The sequence below is a fragment of the Trichosurus vulpecula genome, chromosome 1 (genome assembly GCF_011100635.1).
Source record: "Trichosurus vulpecula isolate mTriVul1 chromosome 1, mTriVul1.pri, whole genome shotgun sequence".
NCBI classification, from domain to species: domain Eukaryota; kingdom Metazoa; phylum Chordata; class Mammalia; order Diprotodontia; family Phalangeridae; genus Trichosurus; species Trichosurus vulpecula.
The window spans coordinates 409,377,630-409,400,483 of NC_050573.1; the positions used below are offsets into that span (position 1 = coordinate 409,377,630).

Sequence of the window (22,854 nt, forward strand, 5' to 3'; positions counted from 1 at the left end):
GTAACAAATGAGAGGATGGGATGAGGGGTGAGCAGAAGAGAGCCAGTGGAAGCAGGGCCACCTTAAAAAGAACTAAAATAACTGAAGAAATAAAATACTGTGTTTACAGCATAAGGGAGAAAACCCATAACTTGAGAAGAAAAACACAAACCCAACATAACTTTATATATGAATGGATTAAACCAGGGCTGTCCAAAATGCAGCCAGTGTGATTTATGCGGCCTCGCCTGCAAGCATAGAAATTTACATAAATGCTTTAGTAAACAAAGCAGAGCTACCTACCCCAGAGCTCTCACTAAAATGGTGTATCAAAATACGTCTATAGTTTCAATAAAAACCTCAGGTTGGACAGCCCTGGATTAAACAATCCAATAACACGAAAAAGCAGCAGACTGGATAAGAAAACAATCTGTTGCTTACAAGAACTTGATAAAAAAAAATAACAAAATTCATTTTGAAAAACAAAAAAGCTACACTATAAAGGGAAATGATGAAAAGAAGTAGAAATAAAGGGAGAACAGTACTTCCAGACCTTAAACTCTATTGTAAAGCAGCAGTCATCAAAACCATCTGGTATTGGTTAAAGAATAGAGGGATAGATCAATGGAACAAACTAGACAAAGGTGATTCAGAAACAATAAAACTTAATAATCCAGTATTTGACAAAGTAGAAAAAATAAATTACCTAGAAATAAACTCTTTATTTGGTAAAAACTGTTGAGGAACCTGGAAAGCAGTTGGGCAGAAATTAGGCTTAGACCAACACCTTACACCACATTCCACAACACATTCTAAATGGTTATGTCACCTTATTGTTAAAGACCATACCACAAAAAATTAGAAGAGAAATATAAAATACTTCTCTGAACTATGGGCAGAAGATGTATTCTTAAGCAAACAAGAGAAAGAGGCAATTACAAAAGACAGATAACTTTGATTACTTGAAAGTGAAAACTTCTGTACAGACAACATTAACACATCTAGAATAAGAAGTGGTCAAATGGGAAAAAGATATTTATTGATTTCTCTGACAAGGGTTTGGTATCTAAAACATAAACAATATGTATATATATAAGCCATTCTGATAGATAAATGATCAAAGCATATGAACAGTTGTCAACTGCAAAGTATTCACAACTACAGCAAAGAACGTTCTAAATCACTAAGTAAAAAAATGCAAATCAAAATAACTGAGGTTTCATGTCACACCCTACAAAATTGGCAAAAATGACCCAAAAATGTCAAGTCAATGCTGAAGGGGTTGCAGAAGAATAGGCACACTTACACATTGTCGGTGAAGCTGTGAAATGATGCAACTATTTTGGAAAGCAATTTGGATGCAAATAAAACAAAATGTCCATATCCTTTGAAGCATTACTGGGCTTATACACCAAGGAAGCTGTTGATTGATTAGAATAACCATATACTCCAAAATATTTATAGTACCATTTTTTGTGACAGCCAAGATTTAGAAACAAAGTAGAAGTCCATCAATTGGAGAATGGCCAAATAGACTGTGATACATGAATCTAACAGTACAATATTGTGCTGTAATAAAGGATGTGTGTTGAATACAAAGAAGCATGGAAAGATCTCTAGGAACTGATTCAGAGCCAAGAAAACAATATAGACAGTTAATTACAACAATGTAAAGAATGACATACCAAAAAAAAATTAAAAGTAAATGAAACAAAATCATAAAGATTAAGCAGGACTTGAATGAAGAAATAGGAGAAGACAACTCCAACCTATCCCTTTGTGGATGTGTGAGATCCATAAGATATCAGACATTATCAACTGGTTGTGACGATTTTTTCGTCTTCTCCAAAAATAAATTGCCATATGGGATGGGTCTCTGGGAAGGCGTGGGGGGGTGGGGAAGAAGCTAGGGATAACTGTGGTAAAAAATGTAAAACAGAAAATATCAATAAAAATAGCAGCAGTTTTACACATGCTAAATGAATAAATACTAATATATATATATATACATATTTATATATATGCAACGTATAAATACTACAATAAATAGTGGCTGTTTTGGGCCTTGTGCTGCTTAATGGGTTCTGATGGGGCCTAGGTTGGCAAAGTTGATGGCTACAGCTGAGAGGGTGGCTAACACAGTGCAACTGGGGGACAGGAGCAGTTATAACCATAAATGAAGGTGGGATGGAATGTGTGGGTACGGACAGCTCTCCTTTGACCACTTCACCTACTGCACCAAGAAATAAACACTTTACCTCGAAAAAGGCCTGAAATTTGCTTGTGGATGTGGGTGTCAAAATGGTTGTAGTTTTTAAATTACTTTGAAGTGGCGTGGTTCTGTTTTCACACTTTCTTGAAGAAACTGTACATTAGCAACCCAAATTTTATGTTCTAATTGTTCCTTATCAGTTGTTACAATAAATTTGCATGTTCAAAGCAAGTGTTACAGAACTGACTGTATTATATACTGAAAGTATTTTTAAAAATGTAGTTGTATGTTAATTTAACTATTTTACTTTGTTCCAGTTGATTTACACAGTGCTATAAGATCCCAAGTACTAAATTTCCACAGGTAAATTAGTCCAAGAGAGATGGAAAGCACACAAGAATGTAATTCTCAAGGGACAAAGGGTAACAATTCCAATACAATGATTTTTATTTTTTTAATGAAAACTTTAAGTTGTTTGATGAGACAAATGTGAATACACAGGAAACTAACCAATCGAGATTTTAAAATCATACAGTGGCAAGAGCATGAGTTTTGGAGTTAGGGCCTGTGTTCAAATTCCACACTTTTCCTTAAACTTCAGTTTCTTCATCAATAAAATGAGGATGACGGACTAGACGATCTCTGAGATTCCTTCCAACTCCACAGTTATTGATCTCATGATCCTAACATCATGGTAAAAAGATCATCAGGTAAAAAGAGAATGAACATGAACGTGGCACAATCCCATCAAATAGTGTAAGAAATAATAAAGTCCAGAATCAGCTGAAAATAGAGCAAGGACAAGTACAGAGACATTGTTATTGTTTTTTGTATTTTCAATAGCTATATGGGGAAAAGGCAAAGGGTCACACAAAGGATAGGACTGTTGCTTAGGGTGGATGGAATGAATGATGACTTGACAACAAGGAGAAAACAAAGGCTGGTTCAATTAGGTTCATAAATCTAGAGTTAGAAGGGACCTTTCAAAGACCATCTGAGTCCAATTCCTTGATTTTAAATATGAAGACATAGGCCAACAGAGTTGAAATTATTTTGCCCAAGGTCACACAGATGGCAGGATCAGGGATAGGAATTGAATTCAGGTTGTAAGACTCCAGAGCTACAGTTTTTCCCAAAAGCTGTTGCTTTTTTTGGGGGGGTGGGGGTGGCCAAGGAGGCCTTTTTCATGTGAAAAGACTGAATAATTAAGAAAGAGTTGCTACCCAATATAAATAAGAGATAGTAAGACAACCCTAAGCTGCCTTTGATGATTTTAGGTCACTAGGTCCAGATGGAACTTTGACCCTGAATAATTAAAGAACTATTAGATATGAGTACTAAGTTAGCATAATTATCTTTAAAAGACTGTAAGAGCATGGGAAAATTTTACATGTCTGGAAAAAAGTAAATATTATGAATCTGCAAACTATAGGCTACTGAGCCTGATGTAGTTTAGTAGGAAAATTTTAGAACAAATCATTAAAGACACAGTTAATGAATATTTAGAAGGAAACTGATAATAAAATGCCTCCAAAAGAGATAAGCTGGTAGATCAGGTGAATGCTGAAGATATTTAGTTCACCTAGGGTTTAAGCAAAAAATAAAAAAAAAATTCCTGTGAAAAATGTGGAATTAAAGGAATAGTACGATTGGATGGATTCAGTACTGCTTCTATGACTGGATTCAAAATAATGATATTTAAGGGTTTGATATCAATTTGGAATATTCTCAGGTGGAGCGCTTCAAGGATCTGAGCTATTTTATAACACTTTTGTCAACTCCTTGGATAGAAATATAGCGCTATTCTTATTAAATATGCAGATGACAGAAAGCAGAGAAAGACAATACAAGGGGTGACAGTCAAGATTAATAGATACTGACAGTCTAGAGAACTGGGTTGAATCAAGTAACATGAAACTCAATGGGGATAAGTGTAAAGTTCAACAGATTTTAAAGATCAACTTTACGAGTACAATGATTAGGGAACCATTGTAACAAAGCACTTCGTCTGAAAAAATATCCACAGGTTTTTGTGGATTCCAAGTCCAGTGAGTCAGCACTACACTACACCAGCCTGAAAAGCTAAAGGGATCTTGGGCTGCATTATAAGTTTAATGAGCATGGTTACAGAAGAGCTGTACTCTGACTAGTCAGACTATATGTGGAGTATTGTGGTCAGTTTTGGGTGCCACATTTAACAGTGGAGTCTATGTCAAATGAAGAGCAACAGAATTGGGGATATTTAGCCTGAAGAAAAAGACTCTGAGACTTACTTGTATGATTGTGTTCAAGTATTTGAAAAGTTGTCATGTGGATGAGTGATTATGCTTGTTCTCTTTGGCCCGGGAGTAGCAGAAGCAGCAACGAGTGGAAATTACAAAGATAAAAATTTAGGCAGCAGGAAAAACTTAACAATTAGGGGTATCTCAAGGCTGCCTCAATGGAACTGCATTCACCTTCACTGAAGGCCTTTAAGTAGAGGCTAGATGACCACTTATATGTCATGGAAGATTTCTTTTTCTAATTAAGTGTTCAAACGCTATAATTATGTGATTCCACATAAGAGGCTCAAAGAGGGTTAAGTGAGTTGACCAATGTCACAAGTAATAAAAAGGTCTCAAAACCAGATTTTCTGATTCCAAATCATTTTTTCACCATGCTGCTCTGGGGAGCTTACAATCTAAGCGATAGGTACAAAAGTTACTAAGTACAAAGAAGTTATATGAAAAGGTAAAAGAGATAAAAAACCAAAATTAAACAAGTGACTTGAAGGTAGCATCACTCTCAGCTATGGGAAGTTGGGATGTGGCCCCTAGGTTGGGTTTTCAAAAAAGGGGGTTGGAAGGGAAGGAGCCCATTCCAACTACAGGGTAAAGGTAAGAGCAAGGAGAAAAGGGATCAGGTGGAGAATACAGAATGACCCATTTGGACTGGGAAATTGATTAAAGGTAGTATGAAATGAGGAAAGGTAGGTTGGAGCCAAATTGCTGGATCTTGAGTACCATGATACAGAGTCTTAATCTGCTCAATAGGTAAGACTTTTGGGGCACAGGATAACATCAGTGCATTAGAAGATTATTCAAATAAGAAATGCTTAAAATAGATTGGAGAGGAAATACACTTGAATCAAGAAGAACTAAGAGTCAATTACTGTTTTCCAATTGAAAACTGAGGATTTAAACTAGAGTGGTTACAGCAGAAAAAGGAAGGAGAATGGAAGGACATCTACGTGGTCAAAGTACATGAACAGGCAGTTTTCAAAACTATCCATACTCATATGAAAAAAATCCTCCAAGACATGAATAAAAATACCTAGCACTTATATTAAGACTTTAGCTTTTAGGATTTGTAAAGCACTTTACAAACAGCTCATTTTATCTTCATAACCCTGGAAGGCAGGTGTCATTATTATCCCCATTTTACAGAAAAGGAAACTGAAACTGTGAGAAAGATTAATTTGCAAAGAGTCACAAGGTTATATAATGCCTGAGGCTGGACTTGGACTTAAGTCTTCTTGACTCCAAGTCCAGCACACTATAACACTGTCACATAGCTGTCCCCAATAAGAGAAATGCAAATGAAAACAACAGCGGTTTAATCTCATCACATATGCAAAAATGACCAATGACAAAAATGGTAAGTGTTATTAGAGGAGCTGTGAAGATAGGTACACTAATACATTGTTGATAGAACTGTGAAATGGTCTAACCATTCTAAAAACATTTTAGAATTATACTTCAAAATGTCACTAAGTGATGTGACCCAGTGATATTACTAATAAGTTTATCTATCAAGAAAGCAACAGTCACATATGTAAAAAATACTGATTAATGACTCTGTGGTAAGCAAAGAATTAGAAGAAAAGTAAATGTTCACTGATAGGGGAATGGCTGAATATGAAAAATTCAGAGAAACTTGGTTATCTGACTTGTAAAAGCTAATGCAGAGCAAAATAAACAGATCCAGGAAAACAACACGATGACAATAACATTATAAAAGAAAACAATGTTGAAAGACTTTAGAACGCTGATCAATGCAGAGACCAATCATGACTTTAGGAGTAAAAGTGAAGCATCCTTTCCATTTTTTAGTTTTCAGACACAGCCAACGTGTTATTTATGTATGTACAAAAGAAGGTTTTGTTTCAGGGAAGAAAGGGTTATTGGGAAGTGTCAGTAGAAATATTTTTAAAAAGAAAAGACAATGGATTGAAGAGGTTTTTTTTCTGGGAAAGAATCAATTAGGACTTAAGCATCTGATTAGTCATAGAGAAGGAGGTGAGAGGAAAGAAAATAATTGAAATTTTGAGCATCTGGAGGAAAGGCAAGTTTTCAAGGGAAGATGATTAGTTTAAGTTTTGGACATGTTGAGTTTGATCAAGTTCTATGGAAACATACAGGTAGAGATAACCAGCGTGTAATTTGGTATTTGGAACTGTAGTTTGAGGGAAATGTTGGACCTGAAGATATTATAGTTATAATTTGAAAACTGTAGGTCAAATTAACAGCTATAATGACCTTAAAGAGCTGCTTGGAATGCTAACCTGAGTTCTAGTTTGAGAAACACTTCCTTAATACCTAGGCATTATGTTACATATTTTGAAATGCTGTTATAATGCTTGGTGTTGTTTCTTTTTTAGCTAAGGGAACAAAAAAAGTTTTAGCTGAAGGTTTTTTTCCCACATAAACATTTGTTTTAGATTACCAGAATAACATAAATAAGAACAACACTGAAAAGATCAATTTTTACTTTAGAGGACTGCAAATGAAACATAATTCAGAGCTGGTGGAATTTAAGTGCAGAAAAAGGCATACATTATCAAAACATGGCCAATGTGTTTATTTGTTTTGCTTAACTACTTCTTCATTACAAGAGAGAGTTCTTAATGGTGGTGATGGGTTGTGATTTGGGGAAGTAATTGGGAAGTAAAGCAATATTAGAAAAACATCAATAGAACATTTAAGAAATAAGTAAAAATAAATAATTCTCTTTGGTCAATATAGTAAAAGTTTAAATCTGAGAATCTTACTTATTCTAACATCTGTCACATGTGGGACAAGCTCTTTTAAAGCAATTTTAAAATAAAACAAAACCTGCCAGCCACTACAAAACTTCATTTAAAGAAACCCAAGCTCTTCTTTATTAAAAAAAAAAATCATTTTAAACTAGTATGTTCGACAAATAAACAGGCAGAAATTTAGTCAGAAAGCTAACTGTATTAACTGACACAAATAAACGTTCCAAATGTGTTACAGTGCATTATTAACAGAACTATTTACATGCATATTTACAATATTTTTTTATACATAAGTTTTTGTTTTTTACCTACTTTTAGGAAGTTGGAAATAAGTACAGGTTCAAGTTTGGTAGGCAAATTACTTATCAATACAGAACGAAACTAAAATTAAAGGATTATTAGGGAAAAAATGACTCTCTCTCTTTAAAAATTATAAAGCAGCAAAAAAAAAAAACCCCAATTCTATAAGTAGTAGGCAAATAAACCTGTTAAAATTCTCAAGTACAAAATTTCCAATACTACAAAACTGAAGAAGTTATATAAATTAAATCAAAAGACATTTCCAGTTCTTTTCTGGAGGATAATCAAGTTAGTGATGTGAAAAAAATTAAGCTTGCAGATCTAAAAAGGAAAAAAAAGAAAAAGCTGCCAAAGTAGCAGAAAATGTATGCTTGACTTTGTTCTTGAAATAAATTTTTATCACAGAAGCACTATGGTTGTTTGAGCTTTCTCCTATAAAATGCTTTAGCTGTCAATTTCTTCCACAAACTAGTAATTTTTAAAGACCCTGGTAACCTAAGTAGTATTTAGTTTGCATATGTAATATCAGTTGTTAAGAATGATTTCAAATTCTGAATGCTAAAGCTTTTTTCATGATTATGACTCATATTTGAGACCTAATTTGTTAGTGGATACTGCTTAACCTAAAATTGTTATTATTAATAGCTAATAAAAGGGGTGCTACATTTATGTAGTAATGTAAAAGCTAAGGCTTTTTTCTCAAGGAAAATAGTATTTTATTTTAGTAAGATAAGCTTCTAATCAGTAAAATTTTCTTTCAACATGTCACTTATTTCAAATAAATTTTATTGCAGCCAAAACAGTTCATAATATGTACATAATAAACTATGATATATATACACAATTTAAGTTATGGGAAATAAGTTTACTTTTTTTGGCAGATATTGTTAAACAAAATTAAAGTTGCATACATTAGTAACTTAAACTCAACATCCTTAATTTGGTATAAATGTGACATGTTTCCTTGCTTCCTTCTGTTTTGCTAATCACCATACCTAAACTGCCTTATAAAGATAATATCTTTTTATCTAACTTTACTGTTTTCTCTTACGCTCTGATTCTAAGCAAAATTTTTCATAGGCTTCTTCTATTTCTGGGTCCATCTCATCATCAATGTCATCCAAGTATCTGTAAAAGAAGCAATGATGATTCTAAATTATTTATATACCTATCATTTATTCAGAAAGTAGCTGCTTCAATTCTAAGACACTGAAACAGTTGGTTATCTACTTCCTGAAGTTCTCATCTCAGATTCATGGTAAAACCTAAACTGCATCAACTCATAAAAATATTTCATCAAAAACTCTCTCCAACAACCTATTTTAAAACACTAATCCCCAAAAATATATATCTGATTTAATAACAATATGGCATAAACTACTATTCCAAAAATAAAATTCTTAGAGCTGCGATATCAGTTTGGCTCTGCCATTTGACTTTCAATGGTGCTTTATCATCTGGTACTCATCAGAAATTTAATCCCACTAAAAAGGCCATTCCACCAATGATATAGCTAAACTTTATAGCATTTACTTAGGATCAGACTTCCAGGATAGGAAGTAACCTTAGAGAGCATCTTAGACCATCCATTAGACCAAACGAGTAAACTGAGGTCTGGAGAGGTTAAATGACTTGGCCAAGGACATACAACCTGTTAGCGACAGAGTAGGGTTAGAACTCATCTCTTGGCTTCTACATTGTAGTGAGTCATTCTACTATATAATGCTGTTGTTTTTAACTTCAAAATCTACCCTTCGCACCAAACCTTAAAGTATAGCTACATTATAGCAGAGTATTATCCAAGTTCTACCCCTGACAACAACTGTGTAATCTTTGTGTCTTAGATAACTCCTAGGACTGGTCTAATATTTATATTCCCACATAAAGACACAAATAACACCACAGACCCTTTTTATGTTAATAAGATTACTCAGAATAAATACTCTGTGCTTATTTTAAGTGCAAGACATTAGTTCTGTGTATCTGTTTATACAATTTTAAAAGTAGTAAGTACAAAAATACAATGTTCTAGAATGAGTACTTTTGGAGGGGAGAGGCTCATATATTAAGCATCATGATACTGAGGAAACATTTTCTTTTTTATAAATAAAATGAAGAAGTACTGCTATCAAATAATATCTACAAAATTACTGTTACTTTTTGATCCAGTGACCTCACTATTAGGAATGTACTTTAAGCGATATTATTGATGGGAGAAGACTTTTTTGCACAAAAATATTTTTAGCAGCATTATTTGTGCTAGCAAAAAACTGAAAATACATTAAGTCAAATGGCTGAGAACTCGCTGAATAAAACTGTGGCATATTAATATAAAATATTACTATTCTGTCAAAAGAAATTATAAACAAAAAGAATCCAAAGAAACATATAAACCCTTATAGGAAATAGGAAAGTAGAATGAAAATAACATACATACTTGCTACAAACTATTTAAACAATAAGAGCTATAAAAGTCTGAAAATACAAAAAAGATTTTAAAGGGAATACTGAGGCAAAGATGTTTCTTATCTTTTAAAGTTACTTTCTGAGACAACTGTAAATAGCAAATAAAGTTTGTTTTTAGTTAATAATTACTAAGCTTAAAATTTTTTAAATTGTCATGTGTCAAGTGCCAGGAAACAAACAAATACAACTCTAAGTAATCAAAATATATGGCTCCTCAACATCTAATTTTTGACAACAAACTGATCTAGGAAAATGCTTTTCATAAGAATGATGGAATATTTTAAGGAAGTTCTGCCATAGAGAGTTGTTTTATAGAAAAAAGTATCAGCTACAAAGGAAACATACGGATCTCCAGCCCCTGATAAGTCTGTTCCATTTTCCTCATAATCTGGGAAGAAATTCTCTCTGTCAAGTAACTCCTGATACTTTTCTTGATAATCTATATAAAAAAGAGAAATATCACAGCTTAAGATGCTTTAAAAAAAACCTTGTATACAAATACTTCTAAATAATTCACCTGTAACTATGTGACACATTGGGTTTCTTTTCTTCCTAATAGTAGTGAAAAACTGAATTAATTCACACACTTTCAGCTCATCCCTCTTTTGTGAATTATCTAAGGTCAAGACAGAGGCTGGGACAATGGAGAAACAAACTAAATAGCTTCTGTGGGAATAAAACTCTAACCCCAATTTTGTTATCATTACATTTTTGACAAGTGAATTGAGAAAAGGTAAAATTTATTAGTATTGTTGATTAAATATCATCTAATAATCTACTTAATTCTGCTGTTCAAATGGGAATTATGCTAAATATACATCATCCTGTTGAAGGCAATAAACGGTAGCTCCAGAACAGTGACAACGATAACCCTGGAATTTACAAATGCAGTTTATACTTGGTAGGCAATATTGCCAAAACTGACAAGGACTTCTAACCCAGCAGTTCTTAATCCAGTCTGTATTTTTTTTTTTTGCTCTTAATATTTTGTTCATTGTATGTCAGTATGATTGGTTTCTTTTGTAATATTATGTATTTTATAGATTTAAAGACATTCTGAAAAGGGATCCACAGGCTTCATGAAACAAAGGGATCCAGGATACAAAAAAGTTAAGAGCCCCTATAGGAAACAATGTGTGGACTAACAAGCAAGTCTAAGAATAGAGGCTGGTGATGAACTTGGAAGCAGAAGACCTGAATGTGAATGCTGGCTTAGACATCAGAACTTTGGTATACTGGGCAATTCAATGAGACCGTTTCCTTATCAGTAAAATGAAGACCATTCACCTACCTCACAGGGTTGCTGAAAGATCAGGTGACACATGCAAGTAAAGATGTTTGCAAATTTTGAAGTGCTAATAAATGTTAGCTCTTATTAGTAACATTCACATAATATTCACCATTTATAAGGATCCTTCAGGTAGCACACAGTATTCTCACACTACATTTTACAAACATTTTAAGGAAGCTCTACCACAGATGTTTCATAGAAAGAAAAACCAATTTTTTGTTTTTGTTAAAAATAAGTTACTTCAGTTTCTGACATGAATGAGCAAATTCCTTGTCTGATTTTTATCAAATACCATATCAACTCATTAGCCTCATCAAAAGAAGCCACATTTTGGGAAAGGCTTAAATGGCAAACAGGAGTGGGGTTTAAAGTTGTCTGGTCTTATAATTTCTACCTATGTATTTCAAATCCTGGGCTCAAATATTATTTTTTCCACAGTCTACTTAAGCTCTCAGACAGAAGGAAATTCTTCAACTCTAAAAACATTTTGTACATTTCTCATTGCATTCCATTTTATTGTGTATTTTTTTTATCTTTCGTTCTAAACCAGAGGTTAGCAAACTACAGCCCCTTCAAGCTAGATCTAGCCTGCTGCTGGATTTTGTATGCCTGAAATATTATTTGAAAATGTAAAAACCATCTCTAGCTCCTAGACTATATACAAAAATAGGTGGCAGGCCCTCAGGTCATCGTTTGCCAACTGCTTTAGAAAACAAGCTACATGAAGGTAGAGACTATGTCTAATTGTCCTTTGTATCCTCACAACAAGTAATAGCGTCTTAAACACAGAAAGTGCTTTTTGAATGAAATACTATATAGGACAAAAGCTAGATTAAAGTACATGACGCAAATTAAGGATGCTAGAAGATGATCTATTTAATAAGGTGACCTTTGTTCCTATTCCTGGTTTTATGTATTATTATTGCTTTGAATTAATGGCCACACGGGTGTCTCTGCATCAGAGAAAATCTTTATCGTAAACTGCTATACCTATACTATGGTATAGGCCTACAGGGCTTAGTAACAGTGGATTATTCTATTGGACTAGTTTTTTAGTTCACCAATAAATACAACTCCACTTTCACTTACTTTAGTATGTGGTTTACTAGTATTGAAAGAAATAGGAAATAGAATTTGGAATTCTTCCAATACTAGTACCGGAAGAAACAGAAAAACAGAATGTTATGCTGTAGTGAATAAAGCAATAGATTTGAAGTCAGGAAGAAATAGGTTCAAACCCTGCTTCAGACACTTAACCAGCTACGAAACCTGAGGGAAGTCACTTAATCTCTTTTGGTCTTAGTTTCCCCACCAGGAAAATGAAGGAGTTAGACCTGATGATGTCTCAGATCCCTTTCAGCTTTATATCTACAATCCTATGAACACAATATCCATTAATCCCACACAACTGGCCAATGAGTACATATTTCTACTAACCTCCACAATTTCTTATTCTTCTGTTAATGGAACTTTCCCAAGAGTTAAAACTGATAAAACAAATGTTTTTGTGGCACTTAAGTGCCAAAATAAATGCATATAAGGTTATCTATCTGGCTTATTTTCATCCACCCCTCATTTCCTCCTCTGCATGTCAACACAATGCAAAGTAATTTTAACATTAGCCTCATATAAAATATAACCAATAAGATAAACCTGCTCCTAGAATAATGGTATATTATACAAAGCCAAGTAATTCTTTTGTATTTTTTAAATAACAAGATTGTGTTAATGTATATATTTTTTACATCTTGCTAAGGGTTAGGTAAAAGAAGCTCATATAATAAACATAATTAAATAATTTAAAAGCTAGCCTTTTATCTGCATATGTATATTATTTATAAGTACTAATCATGTCAAATATTAGATGATCTATGGGTTAAAAAGGATATTATTTCAAAAATATAGAGGTCATATGTCTCCAATACAGTAAAACTTCCAAAAACTCTAAGTTACAGCTTACTTCTAAAGTAGAAGTATACAACAGAAATTGATAAAAATGTCTTATTGATTTCCTACATATATATTATCAGAAAGTCAATAAAATTGCTTTCTATAAAAATTCTCTAAAGTAGATGATAAAAAGCAGGAAATCAACCAATCTTAATAAATATTAGACAAGTTAATTTCACCCTTTTTATCATCTACTTTAGAGAAAACTTTTTGTTAAAACAACATACCTGGATCAGCAGCAGTAAAAGGAATGCCATCAGATGTATAAAATGTTGGTTCATTCTAAAATTAAAATGGTAAGATATTACGGAATACATATTAGTTTATTCAGTTATTGCTTCTTAAAAAACACTGGCAAAAAAATCATTAACTGTCTACATTGGTAAGTCTGTAGGTGCAGATAAAAATCTGTGTGGTCCATAAAAATGTATTAAGGCTATATAGTTCTAGTATTCCACAAATTGGTATTTATTCCCCTTATCTAGGCCATTCCTTCTCTTTCATTTACACATGGTTTTGGTTGCTACTTTGTACATAAGTAATAACAGTTGGCTAACATTAAATTTGGAGAACAAATATACGGCAAATTTATTAAATATAAAAATTACGTTTCATACCCCAAATAAAGTATTCCAATTTTGAACACTGTCATACCATAAAATAATTAGGATCATTTTCTGGTGTTGCTTCTCTATATGTTGAGGTGGCATGAACTCTACCCCAGTTACTTGATCGGAGTTCTACTAGCTTCAAAAGCATCTGTTTTACATCTCTGTAGTAAACAAAAGTTTATAATACATTAGAACAATAATGGAAATTTTCTTGCCATCTAACACATAATCTAAGTTTTCAAAGTCCTTAAAATTTTAGGGTTTTATTTGGCCTTTCTGCGTAACTCCTTACCTTCTGAATTTTCCTTTATAGTCAATATCTATCTCAATTTCTAAAACTTCAATGAATATGAAGGCCTAGATTAAACTATATTTTGAACTCTAGTATAGAATGCCGTCACTAGCTCACACTGCTTATTCAGTTCTTTGAGGACAAAGACTGTGCCATATTTTTTTCATACTCTACATCAGTCAAAGCATCATAGACTTTCAAATATGTGTTGAATAAATAGGAAATTCTTGGCTTATGTCCTTGTTTTACCTGTTTTTGTCTCATTTATTAAAAAATATGTAAGAATACTAGGATTTACTTGGGGAAATTACATTTATTGGTTTTCTAGTAGAAGGTATACATCTGACTACTGATATGATAATATAAATCTTGGTACGTGTAAATGTGGTAAACAGTTATAGACTCAAGAAATATTAGAAGTTGCTGACTGAATTACAAACGAAATCAAAATTAAATTATAACAGCAAATGAAAACATCTTTAATGAGGCACTTTTACCTAGTTACCACACTAATAAACACCTTACTCTGTTAGTTATCTATACATCTTGCTAAGCTTTTAAACCGATTCTTTTGTAGAAGAAGGGGTATGGAACAAAGAATTAAAGCACAGTGGCCAGATGAGCAAAGGTCAATCAATAAAATAGTAATCTTTTGAAGAAAAATTTCTGTATTTCTGCAAAATATTTAAGATAGTGAATTCATTTAATCTTAAGATAAAATGTCCCTAAAAAAGTGTAGTAAAACAAAACACCCCGCAAATAGAAAACAGGGATGAACTGCATTAAAATTAGGCTGCTATCTATGTCACTTCTCTTCCCACCTGCTGCAATTTGCATCTAGGACAACATTTTCAATTCTCTGAATCACTTCTTCCATATCTGTCTTTCCTTTCTCCTTCCATGCATCTTCCAAAACTGACCCTGTCAACTAAGAAAGCAGGTTATTAGTAAAAATAAAGAATTCGGTAAACTACAGAAATTCTAAAAAAAGCAAGATTATTAGTTGCATTCCTAACATTCTCTGACAAATATCATAGAATCACTGAGCCAGAAACAACCTTAAGAGATGATCTAGCCCAACCTCATTTTATAAAATGAGGAAACTGATGACCTGAGGTAAAATGGCTTGCTCAAGATGACATTGCTAGTTAATAGCAAATAAAGGACTAGGACTAGTCACCATTGCTCTTCCCATTACAGCAAGCCATCTCATTTTCCTAATTTTTTCTTTATGACTACAAAACTCCTAATGCTACTTTGGGGTCTTCAACTGGCTATGGTTCTATTTGGATTAGAGAACAGCTAACACTCTTAACTTTATCCATGGCACTAATAATCATAAATATATAGTTTTGCTTTCATTTCTCTTACACACCTAAGCCTTCAGGTCAGTACTTACTTAAAAAGGGTTAACTTTTTCCAGTAAATCTTTAAAATATATTGAGTGCCCTGAAGGCCACGACAACTCAAATATAACCACAAAATTAAACTCCATCCTTATATATTAGTTTCTACAGTGACCTGGCTCTTATATTGAAGTGGATTATTAAGAAAACAAATATATTAGACAGCAATTAATTAGTGAAATTTGGATATACCTATGCTTATTATATGAATGTATAACCTTCCCCCCCACCCAAAAATTCCTATGCTTTTTATTATATGAATGTATAACCTTCCCCCCCACCCCCAAAAAAATCAGCATGGTCTTTTCTGCATCTTAAAATTTCTCCTCTACTTTTTCAGTCAAAAAGAAAACAAGATTTTCTACGTCTGTGAAAAACCTAAGTGAAAACAATTAACACAAAGGTTAAATGTTCTTTTGGCAACTGATCCTTTATTTATCCATTGTTCTCATAAAGATCTTTTTTTTAACAGAAAGGAACCAACTACTGTTTGTTAAAAGGAAGTGCTTCAGTTATTTTGCGACATTTTACAGAGCTACATGCTACCAGTATTATCAATCGCAAAACTTAAAATCAACACCTTACAACTGAAGTTAAATGAGCAAAAATTAGAGGAAAACCATAAAGCATCTCATCAAAGACTTAGGTCCCCAATTATTAAAAAAGGTAGGGATATTTTAAAACTATATGAGTATAAATATATACATATAATTATGCATGTACATGTGTACTTGCATATACACACGTGGGCACACTATGAGTATAAATATATACATATAATTATGCAAGTATATGTGTACTTGCATATACACACGTGTGCACACGTGTATGTATGTGCAAGTTCACATGTGTAACTGAGTTGTGTTTCAAAAGTTCATTTTTAAAGATGTCCCAAGTGTAACTTTATTTCTGTGAGAAAACTGAAGTGCTTGGTAAGTGCCTGATCGAGTCCACAAAAGCTCATTCAACTCTTTATAAAGCAGGAACACCATCATATTGTCATTTAACAGGAAAAAGAATAGAAAACAATACTACTGCAACAATAAACCAAAATTGAATAAAAGGTTTTCATTTTTCTTGAATGCTAGTGCTTGAGGAAAATCAGCTTTTATTGAGGAAGGAAAAGGTATCAAATGGAAACTTTCTTGTCACAGATTTCTGGGATCTTTCAAAGGCTCAGGATCTAGGACAGGAGTGGGGAACCTGGGGCCTCAAGGCCACATGTATCCCTCTAGGTCCTCAAGTGTGGCCCTACGACTGAATCCAAACTTCACAGAACAAATTCCCCTAATAAAAGGCTTTGTTCTGTAAAACCTGGACTCAGTCAAAAGGCTGCGCCCAAGGACCTAGAAGACCACACGTGGCCTAGATGCCACAAGTTCCCCACTCATGAATGTTAACAGTGCTAATTCTTTTAGTAGGTCACAAACTAGATAGGCCCACAAACAGGAAAAAAGGGGAAAAGAATGAAATGAGATTTTTCTAAAGTTACTGAAGAAATGTTGGGAGAGAAAGGCCAAAATTTACCAATAGTAAAATTGCCTAAGGTGAAATACTGAACTATGAACAATGAAAAGAAAGAAAAAGGGGGTGAGGAAGAAACAGGGTTAACATTGCTTATGATTAATTAACTCTTATCAGTAAGAAATGGTGTAGGGAGGAAGAGATGATGGGTAGGAAGTTCCCTCTGGGGCACACAATCAGTTCAGCATAACCTTGTTGAGTCTGCAGATGTTTTAAGTTGAAGAGGTTGTTAAGCTGTTCCTATATACAGGATGTTCATGGGTCATATATTTTGAACTCAAGGGCCTATATATGAAGACAAATATTTACATTAAAGAATCAAGTATCAGCATGCCTCTCTTCCTATTGCCAAAATACTTCTTTCTTAGCACTTAGGGGAGGCTGCTGCAAAAATTGCTCATTGTAATAGAGCTCTGCTCCCAATGAACGTTTTAGAGAAGTTTCAACATATACGTATATAGCTCTTAGTTTTATGAAGACTCAAAAGAGTATCTGGGGAGTTATTTCTAAAGGAAGGCAAAAAGTATAATCATTAGAATTAAGAACAAAAGCTACAAACAGGGTAAAAACTACTTTAGATTCTACAACAATTTAAAGGTGGATGTTGGAATGCCTTCAGCAAATTTCCTTAAAGTTTATGTGGGTGGAAAGGTTTTCATATAACTAACCATAAGAATAATAAAAATTAAGAGTACTTTTAATGTAAATTTTATAAAACATTCCCATTAAATAGCACAAAAAATTATAAAAACTGAATTAAAGCTCACAAAAAAGAACATGAGTCAGAATAAGGTGTTAATATTTTTTAATAAACCCTCAATAAGCATTTACTTAAAAGCATACTCCTAATATATACCAGGCACTGTGCTTATCCTTTAGCCCTTCAATCTAAGAGTGTAAAATTTATCTGAAGTTCTTGATGAAAAAACTTAATATGTGTTTTGTGAGTAACATGTAATGTAGTCTCAATTTTTCTTCTTTTTTCTAAACACATGATAGATGCAGTGAATATTAAGATATGAAAGAAAATTTTTAGTAACCCCTACCTTCAGTAGTTTTACTGCACAGATTAAATTGCTGTCCACAGGATTAGAAAAAAGGGCATTCAGTAATTCTCGAAGACCAACCTGAAGAATATCTGCTCTTGTAACCTGCCCCTTTGTTCCCTTAATCTAGGAAACAAAATAAAATGATTAAAACTTTGCTACCACATTATAAAGATATAATTGGACAAAATTTAAAGGTTATGGGAGAATGCTTCTGTTTAACTTAAGAACAAAAAGTCATAATTACCTTACACATACCTATAAAGCTTATATAGCTATAAAAATGCAATTTTCTCAAAATTTTCAAATATGCCAAATAACAGATTAAAAATAAAAATTAATTTTAAATGTCTGCAACACAAAGAATAAATTAAGAACATTACCCAGATAGATAATGCTGAACTTGGAGTCAGGAAGATGAGAATTTGAATCCTGATTTAGATACCTACTGGCTATGTGTTCTTGAGTTAATCACTTCAAGTCAATAAGCATATATTAATCACCTGCTATGTACCAGGCACTATATGCTAAGCACTTGAGATCTCAGAACTCACTAAATTCAGGGTGTTCATGGGAACACCAAAACAGAATTCAAACAGAAGAGGGCACAGCACAAAGACCTGGTGTACACATATACGTAGAGGCAGGATATCCATGATGATTTGGCAAAGCTGACTTAAAAGAAGGGGTGAGCAAGGTAGAAGAACCAGAGAGGAGTATCATGAAAACCCAGAGATATTCAGGAGGAAGGTATGGCCATGAACACCAAGTGCTAAAGTGAAGGCAAGAAAAACAAGGACTGAGAAAAGGCCAGTTACTTTGGCAACAAAGAGCTCTCTGGTAACCTTGAAAAAGAGGTGAAGAAGGGAAGGAAATGAGTGAAAACAGCAGGAGCTTGGTTATAAAAGCAAGACAGCTATAGGACAGTAATTTGATGACAGGGTTAAGTGAAATTTTTTTAAGTATAAAAAATTTAGCACATTTGGAGGAAGAAGGGAAAGAATTAGTGGACAAAGTGTAATTTAAGATAGAAAGACAGAGAAAGGTGAGGGGATGACCAAAGGGTAAGCTCTTACAGGAGACAGAAAGCATTAGGATTCAAAGACAAAAGTAAAGGGTGTTGGCCTGGGCAAAGAGAGAGGCCACCTCTTTCTCCAAGACAGAAACAAAAGAAGAAAAAACAGGATGATGTTGAAAGAATCTAAGGGCATAATTCTGAGAAAAGGAAGCTTATGGTGATTGGCCTCAATTTTCTTGGTAAAATATGTGAAAAGGTACTCTGCCAAGAATGAAAGGATTGGAAGAAAACATATGCTGTGAGATGTATAATAGGGAGTCAATCATGGAAGAATAAAATAATTACCATGCAGCAGAAAAGACCCAGTTAAAATTAGATAATAAATTTTAAGCGGACCCAGTCAACATTCTTGGATTACTTCCTCCTGTAGCATTCAGCAGCATGGGAATAGGAACTTGTAAGACAGATGGCACAGCTGAACTAGAGTCAGGTGTTTGGAAAGGTATGAGTAGCAACAGGACAGGAAGGCAAGGGATTCCAGAGTACCACACAATGTAAAGTTGGTTAAATACAGGGCTGAGACTGGGAACGAAGGAGAGTGAGACCACAGGCAGGGATGGTGTTACGAGGAAAGCAGGGAATTGAGGAGTTACTGGAAGTTGTAGTAAAAATCAAGAACAGATTTAGGAAATGCCATTTTACTGGAATTTCTGCAGGTGCTAAAGTTTTCTTCCCTTGCACAAATTCAATTTAAATTAGGTAATCATTTGGGAATATTAACAGGAAGAAGAAATTATGCAATTGCATAACCAAACCCCAACCCCTTTATCAACTTGGTTGAAATAGTCTAGTTGCTTTTAAAATTCACCTATCAATTAACAATGGAAAACAACTACTTTTACAGATTTTTTTTGAGTTGGAAAGGACATTGGAGATAACTCCAATGCTTCTCAAACTGCTTTGAAATATACTAAAAGAACTGTACTGTTACAGAGGGAGTGTGGGGTACTAGAATAAACTTGGGATAAAGCAGGGAGAGAGAATCAGGAAATTTTGAAGCAGAGTGGGCAGTGGATACGGATGTGAGATTTGTTGTAATGGTGCAAGTGACAAGATTTGGCAATGTGGACCATGTGAGAGTTGAGGATAAGGTATAGAAACTCATAATTTTAGTCTGAAAGGCCAGTCCAACATCTATTACAGCAGAGATTTCCCCTTACAACATTCCAGAGTAAAAACAAACTTGTTTAATGATATCCAGTGAAAGGGACTGTCCCCAAAAGATCCACAAAACAACAACAATTCTAGCAGCATTTTTTATTGGAGTAAGGAAGTGGAAACAAAGTAGGTGGTGCCTGTCAGTTGGGGAATGGCTAAACAAATTCTGGTATATGAACAGAATGGATTATTACAGTACCATAAAAAAAATTGCCAAAAGAAACTAGCAAGACTTGTATGAAATGATGCAGAGTGAAGTGAGCAGAACCAGAGGAATTATTTATTCAAAGACCATAATATTGCAAATGAAAATAATTTTACCACATGTAAGAACTCTATCAGTACCATAGTCAATCACAACTCCAAAAGGTTAATGAAGCATGCCTCCTCTTGGCAAGATAAATGACTATAGGTCCAGAAAGAGTTGTGCATTTACAAATGAGGGAAAGGTTATTGGGGGAGAGGAGAAGAGAGGGGGGGAGAGGGGGAGAGAGAGGGGAGAGAGAGAGAGAACAAGAATGAGGGGATGAATAGTGGTAAATGATGCAAAAAAAAAGTCAATGAAAAATTCTAAGTAGAAAACAAGGGAATTCATAACAAGACACAGACAAGGGCAATATGACTGTGACTACATTAAATTTGAAAATAACTTTAAGTAACACATTCATGGTTTCACACATAAAACTTTTCTGTCCTCCTGTGTATATGGAAATGTTTATATTTATGGAGGGTTTTTCAGTTGATAATGCCCTCCAAGGCAGTCCATTGTACAGCTCTAAAAGTTAATGGAAAACTGCTTCTCTGTAATATTTTTTACTGGCTCTGCCAAGCACATATATCTCATCTCTCCATCTCCATGACAAATCTTCAAATGTTTGGAAAACAGTAATCTCTCTACACCTGCACATATCTTTTCCTTTCCAGGCTAAATATTTCTTTTAATCAATCCTATGGTTTCAAGTCCCATAAATCATTCTGGTCACCCACCACTAGATGTATTCCATGTAGTTAACATTCTTCCAAAAATATATACCCAGAATTACACATAACACTTCAATTGTAGTCTAACTGTGACTATCACCTTCCTTATTCTGGATATTAAATGAAACAAAAGATCACATCATGTTTCAGGAGCCAAATTATGGATGCCCAGTGTCACTACTGACACCTTCTTTATGGAATCAGAAACCAGAAATAAGTATAGCTAATAATAATCAGGTATTGCTAGACAAGATCTGACCAGGTCATTATCATCACCATAACATACATCAACATTCAACAACCTTTTATTAAGCAGCTATTTGGCATGGTACTGGGAATACAAAGCCTTGACCATCAGGAATTTAAAATCTGGTATGTATGAATGCCAGGGTGGCACAAACTAAGATACTAGACTGATATCAAAGTCAATTAATATCCTCCCCAACCTCCCACCCCTTATGAAGTGGGAGAAAACCCAAGGCCAAATACTATAGGTGTTGCCAAACACTTTCCTCCCAGATGATTATCAGTTGCTCCTTTGAATATATTCTGACTCTCATAAAATGCTTTACCAACATCAAACAATGCATTCTCAATGGCTTCCACCCTACAATACTAAATGTTTCACATCTATATTCACCACTCAACAGATATTAAATACCTACTACGTGCCAGACACCATATAATCTCTCTTCCTATCTAAAAGAGCAGGATAACTAACCACTCCCTCCATAAGCCTATCCTACAGAACAAGAAGGAAAACTTCCTCATATATTACATAAGCTCACATGTATTACATGTGCTCACTTTCACTGCTCCCCGCCCCCCACAACCCACTGCATGTTACATAAATAACAGAGCTTATGGTTTATTAAATTCCCCGTCCCTCCCCCCCACATTAACTATACATATAGCCATATCTGCCATCATTCTGTATTTGTACAATTTGTTTTCTGTACCTAAGCCTAAGCCTAGATTTATCCTCACTAAACTTCATCATTAAACTCAGTCCATTAATCTACTGAGAATCTCTTGTCTTTTTGGAGCCTGGTTCTTTCATCTATACTGACTATTCCTCCTAGCTTTATGTCATTTGAAAACTGAATAAGCATGTTATACATGCCTTTATCTAAATCAATGATAATAACATTGACCAGAACAGAGGTGAGGATAAGAGTCCCAGGACACTCCACTACAGACCTCCCTCCAGGCTGACATTAATCCATTAATCATCACTTCTGAAATCTATTTAATTGATTCAATTAGTTTAAGTGAACTATCACCCAGTTCATCTATCTCTACCTTCTTCACAAAATCTGTGTCAAAAATTGAGGTAGACTATCCCACCAATCTGTCAGTTACATAAGGAAATAAGATTATCATGACATGACTTGTTTTTTAAAAAGTTTTGCCAGCTCGTAGCAATTACAGCTTCCTTCTTGAAATGCACACAAACTGTCCTTTTAATTAATGCATTTTCTAAGTGTTAGGATTAGGTACCAGTCTCCCTGGTCTACAGTTGGAAGGATCTACTTTAAAGATC

The 22,854-nt window shown here is 34.0% G+C and overlaps 1 protein-coding gene across 4 annotated transcripts in view; it reads right to left on the reverse strand.

The window, feature by feature from the left end:
* Nucleotides 1-7,303: 7,303 nt before the first annotated feature.
* Nucleotides 7,304-22,854, reverse strand: part of PAIP1 (poly(A) binding protein interacting protein 1) — a 43,763-nt gene continuing 28,212 nt past the window's right edge. For all 4 annotated transcript variants that reach the window (XM_036735201.1, XM_036735210.1, XM_036735194.1 and 1 more), the window contains exons 6-11: nt 18,095-18,220; nt 14,940-15,046; nt 13,870-13,987; nt 13,443-13,497; nt 10,320-10,413; nt 7,304-8,636 (exon numbers count right to left, since the gene is read on the reverse strand). In XM_036735201.1, coding sequence (XP_036591096.1) covers nt 8,543-8,636; nt 10,320-10,413; nt 13,443-13,497; nt 13,870-13,987; nt 14,940-15,046; nt 18,095-18,220 — 594 coding nt within the window. In that variant the 3' untranslated portion in view covers nt 7,304-8,542. The remainder of the gene's footprint in view (nt 8,637-10,319; nt 10,414-13,442; nt 13,498-13,869; nt 13,988-14,939; nt 15,047-18,094; nt 18,221-22,854) is intronic.